At 52.7% G+C, this 13,970-nt stretch overlaps 1 protein-coding gene across 1 annotated transcript; it reads left to right on the top strand.

The window, feature by feature from the left end:
* Positions 1-2,178: 2,178 nt before the first annotated feature.
* On the top strand, positions 2,179-13,787 carry UNC5CL (unc-5 family C-terminal like). Its single transcript, XM_080805246.1, has 9 exons — positions 2,179-2,235; positions 6,053-6,498; positions 7,006-7,306; positions 8,008-8,270; positions 8,920-9,021; positions 9,298-9,365; positions 10,220-10,320; positions 10,477-10,590; positions 12,034-13,787. Exons 2-9 carry the CDS (start codon positions 6,114-6,116, stop codon positions 12,254-12,256), a joined length of 1,557 nt encoding a protein of 518 aa, XP_080661372.1. The 5' UTR covers positions 2,179-2,235; positions 6,053-6,113; the 3' UTR covers positions 12,257-13,787.
* Positions 13,788-13,970: the final 183 nt, after the last annotated feature.

Genomic DNA, 13,970 nt, shown 5'->3' with positions numbered 1-13,970 from the left:
ATCCGTTTTGTGCAAAGCTGAAGAGGGTGGGGGACCAGGAGAAGGGCGGAGTGAGGCTCCCATCTGGCCTGTCTTTCTCCAATGACAAGGGGGCGGCACTGGCATGTCTCCATGGCCTTGAAGGGTTCCTTTTAGGAGAGGTCCCCTGGTTTGTTAGTCCTGGTCTCTGGAGGACTTGTTAGAAAGACTGAGGCTTCGGCACTGTGAGAGCCTGATCTCCTGGGCTGGCTCAGCCCCAGGCCACAAGTCTACTGAAGCTGGTGGCCTCCACATCCCGTGAATTGGCTTGTGTCCACAGGGGTTGTGGGGACCCTCAGATTTCCCCAGGATCTTCCTGTAACAGGGGTTACCCCCCAAGTGAAGCAAGTGCCAGCAGCTTGGAAATGAGTTCATGATACATGGACGCAGCCTCTGGTTATAGCCTAGTTGGCATGCTCCTTCCCGGCTTGGAACTCGAGCCTGACAGATTTTCACAAACCCCTATAACTTCATGACTCAGAGGAGGAAAGCAGCCTCCTGTGTGACTCACACAGAGCCTTGTCCAGCAAAGACTAACACCCGCCCTTTCTGTCCCTATAAAAGTTCTGAACAGGGGCACCTGGGTGGCTCAGTGGGTTGAGCCTCTGCCTTTGGCTCAGGCCATGATCTCGGGGTCCTGGAATTGAGCCCCACATCGGGCTCTCTGCTCAGCAGGGAGCCTGCTTCCTCCTCTCTCTCTGCCTGCCTCTCTGCCTACTTGTGATCTCTCTCTCTCTCTCTGTCAAATAAATAAATAAAATCTTAAAAAACAAACAAACTTGTGAACACCTCTCCCTTGCTCGTCCTTTACTCTTGAGGTCCCCTTCCCAGGCTGGCGGCTCGCCATCATTCCTTTGCCCCATCTCTCCACTTTGGGGACTCAGGCAGCCCTGGGAGGTGTTTATCCCATACTTTGGCTTCTACCCTGGAGAAGACAGCAGAGGGGAGGAGGTTGCAGTCAGGGACAAGAGGCTGAGCAATCATTAACTGAGATGAAAGCAGGGGCAGTTACTTATATTCTATGAGATGATTGATACCTGGGGGTCTGGGGAGTTCACCTCGGTCCTCGACAGCAGGAGGCCAGCCCACGGGGCCCACCGTGACAACAGTTACCACTTACTGGGCATCTACTTTGTGGCGAGCATTTTACAGTTATTAGCTCAATAACGACCATGCTTATCCCTCACGCGGTAGATCATATTATCTGCATTTGTCAGACAAGGGAAGGGAGGCTCAGAGGGGTCGAGTAACTTGCCTAAGCGTACCCAGCCAATAGATGAGTCGCCTGTGTTCAGTGTCCGTAGTCTGGGGCCAGAACACATCCTCTTTTCTCTGAGTGGGTCCACGCATTCATTCAACAAGTCTTTATTCAATACCTGCTATGGACCAGGCTGTACCAGGAGCTAAGAGTACAGCAGCAAACAGCTGGAAAAAAAATCCATCTTCGCAGAGATCTTTCATTCCACTGGCACTATCTTTCTGAGGCAGAATTTCTATGAAAGGACTCAGGCTGGCAAATAGCCCAAAGTCTGCTCTCCCCCAAGTTCAGGGCTCCTGCCAACGCTGCTGCACTCGGGCAGTAAGCAGATAGGGGAACACCCCAATGCTGCCAGCACCTCGTGAGTCATTAACCCTCTCAGCGCCTCCTCTCATCTCTGTGCAGGAAAGGGTGCAACTAGACATTGTCTAAGCTCCTGGACCAGCTGCACTGGCATCAGCTGGGAGCTTCTTAGAGATGCAGAATCTCAGGCCCCAGCTCAGACATATATGGGATCAGAACCCCCCTTTTCACCCTGTTGCTAGTGTGTTTTTTGTTGAGAAGCTCCTGTCAGGGCTCCCTCCTCTTACCTTCTGCTCTTTCCCTAGCCTCTGGTGGGAGCAACCACTCACGAGCAGAGGGCACTGTAGGGAGGGGTTCACCTGTACCCAGGTTTTCTCTTTCTCTTGTCCCCTCCCTTCCAGACCCAGACTGACTTCTGGGATCCTCAGCTACTCCTCCACCTCAGCTGGACTTTGCCAATAGACAGGGACAGACTCCCTCACGCCTCTTTAGGGCTCTGGGAGGCAGGTCATTGCCGGGAAGCTCTGGGCCACTCCTGCCCGGATTCCCCGCCCACCTCTCCTTGTCTGCTGGCCTGGTGACCAGGTCTGGCTGATTTCCCAGAGAAGGAACTGCTGTTCCTGGGCAAGCCAACAGCCTCTGGGAGCACCTACACGGTAAGTTGAGCACCCCCTGGGACAGCTGGGGGCAGGGTGGGCATTGCCATGGGGCCACCTGGGGCTCAGTGAGGCCAACTTAGCCAGAGTATGGAGAGTCTCTGCTAGAGGAGAAGAGGGCAGGGGCAAGGGCTCAGTGGGCGTGGGGATCTGGGAGACTGTTGTATGCACTATGGAAATGTGGACTACGCTGATGAACGCTGCCCACGGCAGGTTTGGACTCATCCGTCTGGTACTTTTTATGTGTTTCAGTAATGAGCTAGCAGGGTTTGAGTAGGCATGGTAAGAACCAATGATGGGGGAGAAGGATTGAGAGCTACCTCAAAGGATATGAGCAGAGTGTTACAGCAGGAAACCGGATCTTTGTGCTGGAGGAGGCAACTTCCGAGGGACAGGTGATGTCAGCATTCTAAAGCACCGTTGTCTTGGGGACCTGCTGCCTGTGATAGTCTGGGGTCAGGGGCAAGGCAGACTGGAGCCATGGGTAGTAAGGAGGCCCGCATGGGTTTGAGAAAGTCTAGGCTACATTTATCTGGTTGGCCTGCTATAGATTCAGGACCATTCCTCCTCCTAGGGTTAAGGGGAGGATGGAGTGAGGGCCAAGCAGCTTGGAGATCTGTCAGCCTGGGAGAAAGGGGGCTGAGCTGGGGGAGAGTTAATGAATGGGCTGCCCGTGAGAGGCCCCTTGGGGGCCTCGGGGAGTAATATGCCAACTGTTTCAGGTTGGGAGGCTGGGCAGGGAGACTCTGCTGAGCCATCCAATGGGGTGGAGGGGATTTGGACTCTGGTCTTTGGAGGCCCCAGGAAGGTTGTTGCTCCAGAAACAGCAGAGTCCCTCCTTTCTTTCATGTTAACTAGCCACTGGTGCTTTTGTGGGCAAGGGGTGGGGGTCGTCCCACATCGTGGAACCAAGGATGTGCCTTTTGGGTCTTTCAATTTATTTTTACTTCATTTTTGTTTCTTTCTCTTCCAACTTCACTTCCTCTAGAAGTGGAAAGGAAGAAAGACCCAGGGGGAAAAAAGGGACAGGGAGAGAAAGGTAGTGTTTCTGAAACACAGTCATCATCCCTGTTCATCCTTCCCTCTGCCTTCAGTTGTAGTTTAATAATCTCCCATACGCCTCCACGGTGGGGAGAAAACTTGGCTTCCTTCTCTGGGAAATGGAGATAAAAATAATACCCAACTCACAAGGCTACTATGAGGATCAAATGAGATGGGCCACATGGAGTGCTCCAACACAGTGGCATGGGGTAGAGCTCCATGAATGATAACCAGTATCACTGCAGTTATAATTCCAGTTATCTTTCATGTTGGAGGACCTTTTGGAATGGCTGCAGCGTGAAGGGGAGCTGGCTGCTCCAGCCCCCTTTTCCACCAGATGTGGGGCCTTGCCAACTCACCCACTTTGCTCACGTGCCCTGCAAGGGGCTTTGGCTGAAGCAGACTGCTACAATTTATCTGCAAGGTTGCACTGAAAGGCAAAGGGAGCAATGCCAAACCTTCCTTCCTGTCTACATTTTCAATGGAGACGGGGTAAGGGTGGGGGGAATAGATCCTGCCCCATTCCTTAATCCTGATGCTACAAAGGAGTTTCTGCCCCTTTCTGGGAGGACCCAAGGAAAGGGGCTTGGGTTTCGTGGGCCCTAAGGAAGGAAGGAAGAAGGTGGGTATGGAAGGACCTGGAAGCTTGAGGAGAGGCCTCAGCTCCGGGTTGGGGTGTGAGCGAAGGGAGTGGGGAGGAACGGATGCCAGAAACCTCTCTCTAGTGCAGATCCTAGTGAATCAAGCAGGGGATCTCCTGGATTTTGAAAGAGGCTATGATGCCACCCAGAACTCGGTTACAGAGCAAATCAATCATATTCCCTCAGGAGCTTGCTGAGACATCATCTTTATCCCACAGTGCGAGGTACACAGCTGGTGCTCAGGAAATGTGACAGTGTAGAGTCAAGGGTCCTTCTGCAAGGTGGGGTGGCCACGGAGAGAAACTTGGGAGGGGTGAGCGTGTCAAGGGCTGGTGAGCCACAGGGAGGCGCTGTAGAGCGGGAGGGGGGTCCAGGTGGGTAGGTGAGGCAGATGGGGGGAACAGCTGAAGCAAAGGCCAGAGGCTGGAATTAGGCGGGTGTGAGGACCCCAGCCTGGCCTGAGTGTAGGGTGTTGGAGATTAAGGGAGGATGAGGGCGGTAGACTCTAGAGGGCCTCAGGAAGGTCTGGAAACCATATGGGGAAGCTGCTGGAAGGGCCAGGTTCCAATCTGAGGCCCCTGCTGGTAACCAGGTGGGCAGGCAGCCGGCGCCTGCCTTTGCCCAGCCTCACTGGAGAACACTTTGGTTTTCTTTCTCCTTTTGCTTCCATGTTTAAGTATGTTACTCTTTCTAGTTCATAGGTCCCTGTGAGCTACCTTCTGACCTTTCTGGCAGTAGGTGGGGCCTAAAGAAACAGATTCGGGCAGGGCTTTATCATCTGCAAATTCTTTCCCCATGATCTCATGCCATCCTCACAATCGCCCTGAGCGGTAATTATTTTTTAACTTTTGGTAGCTTTTCAAAAGAATTACAAAGTTAATATAAAATACATGCCTGTGGTGAAAAAATTCAAATTCAGGAGAAAGAGTTTAAGAAAATTGAAAGCCGTAGTTCACACCTCCCACCCTCTCAATTTCCTGTCTGTTTCAGTAGTGACTGGTGGGAATAGCATTGGGTGAGTCCTCTCAGACCTACATTGCCCCAGACAGGAATCACTAGTACGTCCCAACTGCTGTGGGAGTAATGCTCTGTGAGTGTAAAATACACATGGATTTCAAAGGCTTAGTGGGAAAACAGAATGTAAAATATCTCAGTAATTTTACATTGATTTCCTCCCAAGTGATATTTTGAATATATTGGGTTAGGTACATAAAATATATTATTAAAATTAATTCCTCCTATTTCTTTTGACCTTTTTATTATGGCCACTAGAAAGTTTAAAATTGCATTTGTGGCTTATATTTTATATATACTATATATAATAAATATATATTTACATATGTATAAAATATATATATTACATACACACACATATATTTAAAGATTCATATATGGAAGGATATATATGTGTGTGTCTATATACATATATATGTAAATATTTTATTTATTTTTAGAGAAAGAGTGTTGGGGGAAGGAGCAGAGGGAGAGGCAGAGAATCCCAAGCAGACTCTCCATTAAGCATGGAGCCAACCCGGGGCTCGATCTTGTGACCCATGAGATCATGACCTGAGCCAAAATCATGAGCTGGATGCTTAACTGACTGAGCCACCTGGGCACCCCAAGTTACATTATATTTTTACTGCATAGTACTGTTCCAGAACTTTCTCTGTGGTTGACATGTATACACCAGTAGATACGTATCTATACTTGTCTACAGTATGTATCTATACTTGTCGACAGTTCTGCTATTTACATTAATGGGGTTGGAGGATGTCTAGTTCTCTGTAACTTGCTTTTCCACTTAAAGATTTTTCTGTGAAGATCAAGGGGGTTATTCTGACAGATGCAGAAACTGAGGGACAGTAAGCAATAGGACACATTTGCTCAGCCAGTGGCCAAGGTGACACTTGAATTTACATCCTCCTCAGGGGAGTTAAATGTGGTGTATTAGGCCATGCGGAGCCATGGCATGTTCTTGAGTCAGACAGAGATAGGGGAAGTTTTGTTAAAGGTATTAATCGAGGGTGCACTGGAATGAAGACAATTGGATCCCTCACTGCAGCCGGCTGGAACCTAAGTCTTGGCCTCCAGGACATTGAAAAGGCTTACCTGGCACTGCCTCTTTCCTCCTCCAGGTCCTTGGCCTTGGCTGGCCCAGGGGTGCAGGGGAACTGGCAGCATCGAGGGACCACGCGAATGTGCTCCGATGAGAGTGCCTTCCAACCAGCTCGGTTCCTACTGCTGGTGGGTGTCCCGGTGGTGAGTGCCCTCCTTCTGGTCCAGTGTCTTCGATGGCACTGTCCTCGCTGGCTGCTGGGGGCCTGCTGGAAGCTGGATAGCCAAGAGGAGCCAGTGGCCCATCCCACTCCCCTACCGGAAAATGAGTCCTCAAGGCAGTGTGCACCAGCCACACTGCCGGAGATGGCCGCCTTCTACCAGGAACTGCACACACCCACTCAAGGCCAGACGATCATCCGTCAGCTGATGCACAAGTTGTTGGTGTTCTCAGCTCGAGAGGTGGATCACCGTGGCGGCTGCCTGATGCTCCAGGATATGGGCATCTCTCTGCTCATCCCACCAGGTAACAGCACCTTCTCCCTTCTCAGCCTAGAGTTGTTCCTTGTGCGTTGTACAAGGGTGTCGCACCTCAGGGAGCATCATTCATATACATCTCCATAATTTTGAAAATTATTTATATTTTTATATGACTTCATTGACTCCAAAGATGGATAGATTGCATATTTTTATGACAACTCCCTGACAGGAAATCAAGTGCCAGGTGGAAATGAACAGTGTGTTATGACAATTCTCAGTAATGGAAAGTGTCTGGAGCAAGAGCACCTCTTGCAAATTCCCACTAGTCCCATAAGGGCTAGCGGTGGCCCAGGAGTGAAGGGGGGGTGACCTGCTCAGGATTACGCCACAAGCCAGCTCAGTCTTTCTCTCCTTGCACACTGCCTCCTTGTGTGCCCTGCTAGGCAATCTCTCTCCTGGGCTCCTGTCCCACCTCCCCTCCCACTGTGGCCTGGCCTCTCTGGGGTTGGGTGAGCCTGCCTGACCTGCCCATCTCAACTCTTGTTATCCCCAGGAGCTGTGGCTGTGGGCCGCCAGGAGAGGGTGTCCCTGATCCTGGTGTGGGACTTGTTGGACGCCCCATCACTGTCCCGAGCCCAGGGGCTGGTGAGCCCCGTGGTGGCCTGTGGCCCCCATGGGGCCTCCTTCCTGAAGCCCTGCACCCTCACATTCAAGCACTGTGCCCAGGAGCCCAGCCATGCTCGTACCTACAGTAGCAACACAACCCTGCTCGATGCCAAGGCCTGGAGGCCCCTGGGGCGGCCTGGGGCCCACACCTCCAGGGACGAGTGTCGTATCCAGCTCTCCCACTTCAGGTAGGCCCATCAGCCCAGTCTTCCTGCCCGTTGTCTCAGTTGGCCTCGTCCTCCACTTTTGGTATGGAACTGCCCCTTGATCTCTCCCAGACGGCCTGCAAGTCCCTTCACTCTCCATGGTCCTTCCTGGTCCTTCTGTCCTGGTGTGTAGGGCAGCTTGTCCCACTCCAGCCCTGTCCAGGACTGTGCCCCCTGCGGCAGGCTCTCTGCCTGTCTACACCTGCCACCCCAGTCCTCCATCTAGAAGGGTCTGTCCCATCCCCATCTTTGTCTCTCTAAAATTGTCTGTGTCTACCCTATGCCCTTGTTCAGGACCATCTAGGGCTAGGGCAGGCTGTCCCCTCCAGTTCTCAAAGACCCCTCCCAACTCATGTCTGTCCTTAGCTCTGTCTTTCCAGGATCTTAGGTCCTTCTGTCTCTCTTTCCCACTGAGCACAACAGGGTCAGCCATGTGTGGGACCCCGCTGAATCACAGTGGCCCTGAGCCCACCTTCCCTCCCTCCCATGCCGGAAGGTTCTTGCTGGCCCTTCCCCCACACTCTGTGATGGTCACCTCAACGTGACTCACATTTCGTCCCCCTACCTGCCTGACTCCCCCTCACTTTCCTCCTTGACTGCGCTCCTTGGCTTCTAGTGCTCTGGGGCGCCAGCTGGCAGGTGCATGGGGCTCCCAGCTCCCCCGTCCCCATCTTTCCCTGTAGTCTCTACACTTGTGTGCTGGAGGCACCTGTAGGCCGGGACGCCCGCAAATGGCTGCAGCTGGCTGTCTTCTGCTCACCCCTGGCGCCAGGGCAGTCCCACCTGCAGCTGCGCATCTACTTTCTCAACAACACACCCTGCGCCCTGCAGTGGGCCGTGGCCAATGAGCAGCCCCACGGGGGGCGCCTGCGTGGGCCCTGCCAGCTCTTTGACTTCACAGGGGCCCGTGGGGACCAGTGTCTGAAGCTCAAGTACATCTCTGAGGGTGAGTGAGATGGGGGCTTGGGTGGCAGGGGCCCCACTAGAGGGAGGGGGTCTGGGCTTCCCCTGGGTAGAAATCTGGGAACCTCAAGTTTCTTTTGGAGATTCCTGGGCAGGGAACGGCTTCTGTGGCTGGCTTCGGGAGCTCCGGGCTCTGTCCACTTCCTTCCTCTGTGGTCCATTTGGTTCCGGCCCCTCCGTGGGAGGACAGGATGATGCAGGGGCAAGGGTAGGGGAGGGTTTTATTGCCTCTCCTGGCTGGGGCTAGTTCTGAGGAGGGGTCTCAGTCTTCTCTGCTCCCCCCTTCCTTTGTGGCACAGGGTACTGCACTTGCTTATGGGGCCGAGGACATCTGTGTGGTTCTCGGACAGAGCCCAGATGCATGGCTGCTTCTGGGGGTCGTGGATGGGAGGTGGGAGGTCTGTGTGCTGTGTGCTCTGTGTGTGTGAGATGTGCAATAGTAAGAGAAGGCTGCTCACAGGGTCCCTGTCCAGGCTCTGAGGACTCACATCCACTCGAGACACCTTCCTGCTTTCGCTCCCGCTTCATCCCTCCCCACAGCACCCTGCATGACACCTGCCACAGAGTAGCCATCCTCAAACACTCGTGGAAGACCCCACTTTCTGAGGCCCTCCACTCTGCCTCCTCTCCAGGTTGGGAGAATGTGGATGAGAGCAGTTGCCAGCTGGTTCCCCATCTCCACATCTGGCATGGAAAGTGCCCCTTCCGTTCCTTCTGCTTCCGGAGAAAAGCAGGTAGTCCAGAAGATCCGGTCCACCTCCTCCCCTCTCCTTTTTCCCAACCCTCCTCCTCCCCCCCACCCCCTGCAGCTCCTCATTTGGTCAGGCATGCATACACACCTTCTCTAAAAGGTGAGGAGCCACAACAGATCTTTGTAGAGAGCAAGATAGAGCATCTTGCCCAGTGCCTTCAGATTTTGAAAGCCTGTCTGTGGAGTCCCTTTCACTTCTCCTGCTCCCTTATGCCAGGCTTTGTCCTTGCTTACCTGCCATGTCCTCTCCTCTTTGTAGCCAATGAGAATGATGACTGCTCCACACTTACCAGTGAGATCATCGTCACCATGCACACTTTCCAGGATGTGAGTTGGAGCTGAGGGGCAAAGCAAGGGCAGGGCTTGGGGGAGCCCTGGGCAAAGCGGGCGAGGAGTCTGGTGCCCAGTAAGTCTGGCCTTAATCACATAATCAAGCAGGTGGATGGCATTCTTCCAGGGGCTGAGACCACCTGGCCTCCAAGTTGCCCTCCATCCCTGGCTCTCTTTTGTCTATCCATGGATGAATCCAGTAGGAGGGTAAAAGACCCAAACCCTCGATTAAGCCCTTTACTTAGCCCAGAGGAACTTGGACATCAGAGAAAAGTGGTTTCTTTCTAGGCTGACTGTCTGCACCTGAGAGATGATATTGTGTATCTTCAGTGTGGAGAGCGACTGGGGAGGGGGGGCTTGAGTAGGTGGGATGAGAGTTAAATATCCCACTCTCCCAAGGGGGAAGAGTTGAAGACATCAGGGTTGAGAGTCTTTGGGGAGCCGTGGTGGCGCCTTAGTGGAGAGTAGGCCAGTACCTCTCAGATTTTCACCTGCAAGGAGGGACAAAGGGATGGAGGGAAGGAGACACATGCCTGAGTTCAGTGTCCCGACCTTTGACTGACTTTTCCTGCCCCGTGACCTCACTGAGACTTCTGATCTCTTTGGCTGCACCCTCTTTGGCTTCATGTCTCAGCTCCCAAAGAGCTCAGTAGACAAACTTAAAGCTGGAAGTTCTGGGGTCAGGGGAGCAGAGGGGAAGGGATGCTAGGTGGGGCAGGGTTGTATCTCCTGGTAGAGTAGCTCTGGGTGACAGGCTGAAGGATCTGAAGAATGGAGGCATGTTCCCCAGTTTCTTGCTCAGGGGAAGTCTCACGATCCCTAAGTGTGTTCCTGACCCTCTGCTGGCTCAGGGCTTGGAGACCAAGTACATGGAAATCCTCAGATTCCAGGCATCAGAGGAAGAATCCTGGGCGGCTCCACCCCCTGTCTCTCAACCACCCCCGTGCAACAGGTAAGGTGGGGTTGCTTGGGCTGCTGGTGGTGGGACGTTTGGGATTCTCTCCCCCGACCCGGCTCCTGCAGGGCGTGTACACCATTTGGGGTGTGTTTGGAACAGATTGGGTTTCTCTGATCCTCCCCTCTGAGAACCCCACCTCTCCCACCCCAGGCTGCCCCCAGAACTCTTTGAGCAACTGCAGATGTTGTTGGAACCCAACAGCATCACCGGCAATGACTGGCGTCGGCTGGCCTCCCACCTGGGGCTCTGTGGCATGAAAATCCGGTAAGAGGGACGAGGTCTGCAGGTGGGAGAGGGGGTGGACTGGGGTGGTGGGCTTCTGGGACACCTTGAGGACTGCAGCACAGTCAGTCAGAGAATGGCTATTCCCTACCTTGTTCCCCACAATAGAGCAGCTCTTTTTGTTTATTACAATTTTCTCAATATCTAGAACGATGCCTGACTCGTGAGTAGGTGCTCAATAAATATTTAAAAAATGAATCAATTAACTTGTAAGTCGTTGGGTACATACTGAGTGCTTGACATGCTGTGCCCTGAAGGGTAGAAGGCAGACTATAAGATAATGTGTATAAAGCATGTAGTTGAGTGCTTGGCCTATGCTAATTCAGTAAATGTTAGTAATAATGCAGGCAATGTAACCATGGTCTCTGTCAATAGCAATCAGTAGGAGAACAATTCTGAGCTAAGCTCCGGAACCCAGACTACGAGTGCAGTGGTCAGGAAGGACTTCACCCAGGAGATGGGACTAGAGCTAGACCCAGATGAAAGCAGAGTGGATTTAAAAATCACCTGTTTGTTAAACATTTATCAAGTACCCACATTTATCAAGTGTCCTGGAAAACTATGCTCAGCATCGGAATACAAGGTGAATGAGACCTGGTTCCAGCATCCAGGAACTCACACCTTAGTAAGAGGTACAGAGAGCCTAACACAATAAAGGGAGGGTTTCTTGTACATATATGTATATTTTATATATCCACTGCTGCATAGCAAGTTGAGAACAGAGACACAACAGCTAAAGCAAGAAGCATGAAGATGTGGGGTAGCTTGGACAAAAAGGCTGAACTGGAGGGTGCAAATGGTCTCCATCTAGGAGGTGGAAATTAGAAAGGGCTTTAGGGAGGAGGTGGTAGGGAAGGGGGGAGCCGCTCCTCTGCTGGGAGGGAGTAGCACACCTGGTTGTGGGTGTGGTGTGCAAAGTGGGAAAGGGATAGGCTCAGAGCAGGAAGGTTTGGGATTGGGATTGGGAGAAAAGGTCAGGAAAAAACAGCAACACCAAGTTGTAGATAAATTGAGGGTCTGGAGTATGGGCTTGGCTAGTACTGGAAAGAGACTCTGGAATGTTTTTGAAGAGGGAAGGGTCCTGGTGAAGCCATGGTTTAGAACAACTGTTTCCTGACGTGTGGGCACGCTGTGGTGGCCTGGGGGAGAAGGAGGAGGAGGGGAGAGTGTGTCTGGGGTGGGGCACGTGGAGAAAGCAGTTAAGATCATGGCAGCTGGAAGCAACCCTAGAGGCCCTCTTGCCCAAGCTCCTGGTGAAGGAGGAAGAAACCGGGGTCTAGAGAGAGAAGTAGCCTTTGAGCCAGGCCCCGGGACCTCCAACCACCCCAATCCCCTGGAAGGCAGGTAAGAGCAGGACGAGGGCCGGCGCTGGGGGATGGGGTGGATCCGGCCACAGCGCGCCCACCAAGCCTGTATCCCGGCCAGATTCCTGTCCTGCCAGCGCAGCCCGGCCGCAGCCATCCTGGAGCTGTTCGAGGAGCAGAACGGCAGCTTGCAGGAGCTACACTACCTCATGACCGTCATGGAGCGGCTGGACTGCGCCTCGGCCATCCAGAACTACCTGAGCGGGACGCACAGCGGCAGCCCGGCGCCGGTCCGCGGGGCCGCCCAGGAGAACCAGGGCCTGGAGCTGGACGAGAAGCTCTGAGCGCTCCCAGGCAGCGGGGCGGGCCGCCGTCCGCAGCACTCTGGGCCCCAGGGAGCCCCTGACATCGAGGAAGAATGCAGCAGGTGCTCCTGGTCGTGCCCATCCATCTCATCAGAACCCTGCGACAGTGCCTGCAGCCACCGTGAAGCCCGGGTGCCCTTCATTGCCCGCCTCCTCCACAATTGCGACCCGCTTGGTCCTGCGAACAGGTCCCGTCCTGGCCGGCAGGGGGCGCAGAAGCCCAGCGGATGGTCAGGCCTGGCTAGCCTCCGGAAACTCCTTGACCAGTGGACTGGGAGACTGCCCTGTTGGCACTCCTTGCGGACTGGCCAGTCCACTGGGATTCACTGAGCGCTTCGTGACACCCAGCATCGGAGTGGGTATCACGGGGAATCCTGGGATAGTGGAGATGGGACTTGGAGCTAGACAAACCTGCAGTGCTCTTTTGGGAGTCAAGATGCACCCACGGGCTGAGGGCCAACGCCAAAACGGCAGTGCCCTGTGGTTAGGACATGTGGGCGTGGGATGAACAGACGTGCTTTAGGAGCTGAGAGGGGAGGCAGCGTAGTGTGGGCTGGAGCAGTGAGAAGGCTTCATGGAGGACGTTGGAGAGAGGGTAGGGACAGTAAGGAGTGGTTCAGCCATCTTTGGGTGGGGCCAGAAGGGGATGGTGGCTGGACTTACAGTAGAACCCAAAAGTGAGCATGGGTGCTGAGGTGTTAAGGAGCTGCCCAGTGGGTGTGATGGGAGGGGAGGACCAGGGTTCAAGGTCAGTCATGCCTGGCTCTCCACCTGTCTCCTGTGTCTTCCTTTGACTCTGTCTTCCCATCCTTGCCTTGTCTTCCCCTCTCTCCGCTATTATCTCCATCATAAAACATCAAAATGGAAAAGAAACTTCAAGATGAACGTTCGTGCCCAATCTTTTTACTCTTTAACTGGAACTGTGTGAGTTTTCAGTCTCTCTGACTTCATTTTGCTGCCACCATTTCGTGCAGCCTCTGCATCCCTGAATCTGTTTCCCTGTTACTCTCCGTCTTAGCATCTTCCGTCTCTGCAGAGTCACTGTACCTGCCTTTGAGGGTTTCCTTTACTCTGTGAACCCCCCTGTCCTTCCCCTCAGACAGGTGTCTTTAAACCAATGTTATGTATCAAAAGCAAAGAAAAGACCCTGGGCTACCCTGTGAATGAGGGGAGAGGATTTTACCCCATGAATCAAGATCCAGTTTAGGGTCAGGAAATAAACCATGGGGATTAAAGAACACACCATTCAGTCAGTGAATATTTATTTACCCCCTACTATGTGTTAGACTCTGTATAGGAAAGAGATTAGTGGGCTGGGGCCTGGGAAGAGAATAAAGGATTTGACTCAGTTCTAGTAATACTTTTGTTTGCAAGCAGGTGTTGTTAATTTTTTTTAAGGGCAGGCAAACAATCTCTCTGGCAACACTAATGCCTTGCTTTTGTATTTAATTAAAAGATATGAAAGCTTTTTCTATAGTAAACAATATTGTATAATAAAATATGAAAATTACCTTTCTTCGTTATTAACTGCATTTTGCTCAAATTGATAAATTTGGATGTGGGTATGAATGGTTTTATTTGGTCAAATTATAGCGATGGGGGCTGGTTGGAAGGAAGCGTTTTGTAGATTGTACTTCCAGAATGAAAACTGGCTGGGTTCAGAGTGGTAAATTAGGGAGGTTCACTTCCCATT

The sequence above is a fragment of the Martes martes genome, assembly GCF_963455335.1.
Source record: "Martes martes genome assembly, chromosome: 6".
Lineage (NCBI taxonomy): Eukaryota > Metazoa > Chordata > Mammalia > Carnivora > Mustelidae > Martes > Martes martes.
Note: the sequence above shows the minus strand (reverse complement) of the source record. Positions and strands in the feature narration are given on the sequence as shown.